Source organism: Etheostoma spectabile, chromosome 5, assembly GCF_008692095.1.
Source record: "Etheostoma spectabile isolate EspeVRDwgs_2016 chromosome 5, UIUC_Espe_1.0, whole genome shotgun sequence".
In the NCBI taxonomy this organism is placed as follows: Eukaryota; Metazoa; Chordata; class Actinopteri; order Perciformes; family Percidae; genus Etheostoma; species Etheostoma spectabile.
In genome coordinates this window covers 1,253,388-1,256,425 of record NC_045737.1, presented here as the reverse complement: position 1 = coordinate 1,256,425, position 3,038 = coordinate 1,253,388, and the positions used below count along the sequence as shown (strand labels likewise).

The 3,038-nt window shown below is 38.2% G+C and overlaps 1 protein-coding gene across 1 annotated transcript in view; it reads left to right on the top strand.

The window, feature by feature from the left end:
* Nucleotides 1-1,220: 1,220 nt before the first annotated feature.
* The window catches only part of adam28 (ADAM metallopeptidase domain 28), a 27,951-nt gene continuing 26,133 nt past the window's right edge, over nt 1,221-3,038 (top strand). The window contains exons 1-2 of the mRNA XM_032516079.1: nt 1,221-1,476; nt 1,731-1,808. Of these exons, the coding sequence (XP_032371970.1) occupies nt 1,751-1,808 (58 nt within the window). The 5' untranslated portion in view covers nt 1,221-1,476; nt 1,731-1,750. The remainder of the gene's footprint in view (nt 1,477-1,730; nt 1,809-3,038) is intronic.

Genomic DNA, 3,038 nt, shown 5'->3' with positions numbered 1-3,038 from the left:
GCTAAAGAAAGACTTCTGTAATGTCAATACAGTAAAAATGGAACTACTTAACGAAGTTCGTTCATTGCTAGCTACAAGTTAGCAATCAAACATAACAAAGGCTGTCAGTTGATTGGTGTTTTGGGCTAACGTTAGCACTCAAACAATCATAGATAGCTAAAACGTTTTTGAAATGACTGCTAGCTTAGCTACAAGCTAGCAATCAAACACAACAAAGGCTGTCACTGGAATGGCGTTGAGCCAACATTTGCACTCAAACAATCATAGACTGCTAAAACGTTTTTGAAATGTTCCCATCTTCTGTTATTGATTGTAATGAGAAAAGTTTATTATTTCAAGGATTTCACAAATTTCAATATGACAGTTATGTCGTAAACTATTCAAAAATGAGTATGCGCAACTAACATCTGCACTCGGCCAGAGCCAGTCTGACTCGACTCTCATTGAGTATGACATATTATGACGTAAACCATTTAAATCTGAGCATGCACGACTCAAATCTGCACTCGACTCACACTCGTGAGTGACAGTCTCTCCCATTTCCATGGCGTAGGCGCCCTGTTTGCAGCCAGTATAAACAGGATAACTGATTTTAATGTTGTTTTAAGATGCTTTAAAACCACTGTCAAGGATCATTAGCATAGTTTGTGAAATTGTATTTGAGATGTGTTGTTTTCACCCAGTGTGCAAAGCCAGAAAATCTGAGATTCTGACTTTTGGTTTGAGTGCTGTGTGACCACAACACTCACAGTGGGGCAATTGTTCAGTTAGGTCATGTCCTCAATAAATAAGCATAAAATGAATCAGCATCATAAACGTTTATGACCAGGATTTATGAATGTAACAGAGTTCTTTGACAATCCAAACATTCACTCCACGTATGACACAGCAGGCTCTCACCAGGGGCAGTTTTTATAAAACTAGAGATCATTTGTCATTCCAGCGGGTGGGGATCTGTTTCTTTGTATTGCATTGTCTTTCTGTTGATCCATGAGGGAATAATACCATTCTGATTATTCCCATCCAACTGCAAACATGTAAGCTGTGTCACAAAAGGTTAGAAAGCAAACCTGACACTGAATGTAGGCTGTTACTTTAACTCCACTGCGCGTACACTGATCTGTGTCCTGAAATGTCCTGCGGCAGAGGGAGCATAGACATTGGCCTTATTGTCTTGTGACACTTTGTTCATCAGATACTTTGTCTCCGAGCATTTGTTCAGTGGGTGGGACAGAGAAGCAGGGGAAAGAGTACAACACTGCATCAGATGGCGCTCAGTTTTAGTGCCTTTATTTGGCAAAAATTGCGAAACTTTATGATGTGGTGACGACAGCATGAAAAGTGATGTATGTGGAAAGTATCATATGGCTTAAGAATTGTGATTCAGTCAGCCACAACACCGGATGAGTGATTCTGCTGATTTATGGATTTTATGCAAAAAAAGAAGAAGCAGCTAAAATATGATCTAGCAAAAAGGTAAGTGTAAATCCTGAGGACTGCCAGACATGAAGGTATGTTAGGAAACCAACAGTATTCTTCCTGCATACTTTAAGAGAAGCAAGGGCGTGTTCAGGCTGGTTGTGAGCATGCTGTATATTATTTTTTTGTAATGAGGAAGTAGCTGTGACAGGTTTAAGAAGGCTAGCGAAGGTGTGGCCTTGTGAGTGCAGCAAGACAACAGGCAGGTTGACAGCATAAAGCCTGATCAGAGCACCGATCTGCTGTTACAGTGACTGTCTGCACTTGGACAATGACACGAACGCTCCTATTGTGGATCCTCATCCTAAATGCCTCGCTCAAGCACTCAGGTAAGTCACTGGATACCGTTACCTCCATTCAGCACAGGGGGTAATTAATAACTAAAGCCTAGGTTTGTCCTATCCTTTTTGTTTATTCATTCAAAGCAGTTTAACTTGTGGGTTTCTGTTCATGACTATAGCAAGTAATAAAGTACTGTAAAACACATGATCCAATATAATGATATATTGTATCATAGATAAAAGGAATGTGAATATCCTTGTACCATATGTAACTATATTTTTCAGTTTTAGTATAGTTAATCATAACAGTCTCCACTTGAAAATAAGGTTGATCAACCTTTAGCAGAGTTTACCATGTCTGCATCAGTGATAATAAAACTCAAAGCTCAAGTTTAAAATTTCCAAGCAGTGTTTGTGCTTTCATCTTGCCTGGTGTAAAACTAGGCAATAACCCCTAATTACTTTTGCAACACAGTAAGTAGATTCAACACCATCAAATAATGTTTACTGAGGCAAGAAACATTACTAAGTGCTATCTCGTACCTGTCCGTGAGTTGAACATGACTCACAGTGACTTAGTCATTTCCTTTTGGGTCAGCTTTTGCAAACTAGGGAATACCTTGTTTGTAAGAATAGATTGAAATGGTTCACTAGCTAAGTAAAACTCATTATAGTAAACACATTTTGAACAAGACAGCCTTGTCACAAGAGTGTTGTGTGTTGCAGAAGTTAATATGCATGTGTGTGTGTATATATATATATATATATATATCCCTCAGCTCCCTTATCCCCAGTGGAAATTACCCCCTTGCCTGGTTATCATACAGTACAACCAAATTACAGCAGGCCTATTTAACTTGATTAGTCATTTAAGGGAACACTTTTTTCCTGCTAACAAAGCCTTCTGTGTTCCTGCTTATAAGGTTATCAAAGCACCCCTTCACTGCCAACTAGTTTTCATGCCAGAGCTTCAGGTACTGTGTTGATGTGGTATACACTTCATATCAGTATGTCATGTGTTAGTACACAGAGACAACAGAAATGCCCATAATTGCTCTACAGTTGGTTACTGTTTGAGTTACAGCTGGTTAAGCAACAGTTTTGCACTTATCTGCTCTGATCTAATATGCTGTGAAACTTGCTATAAATAACTTGTTTCTACAACTAGTTTTAATTGTACTGTAGTACATTCTGTAAAGTTTAGGCTTGTGTCATTTAAAAAAAAATATATAAAATATCAACTTTAAGGTCAATACAATTCAATTACATTTTATTTAT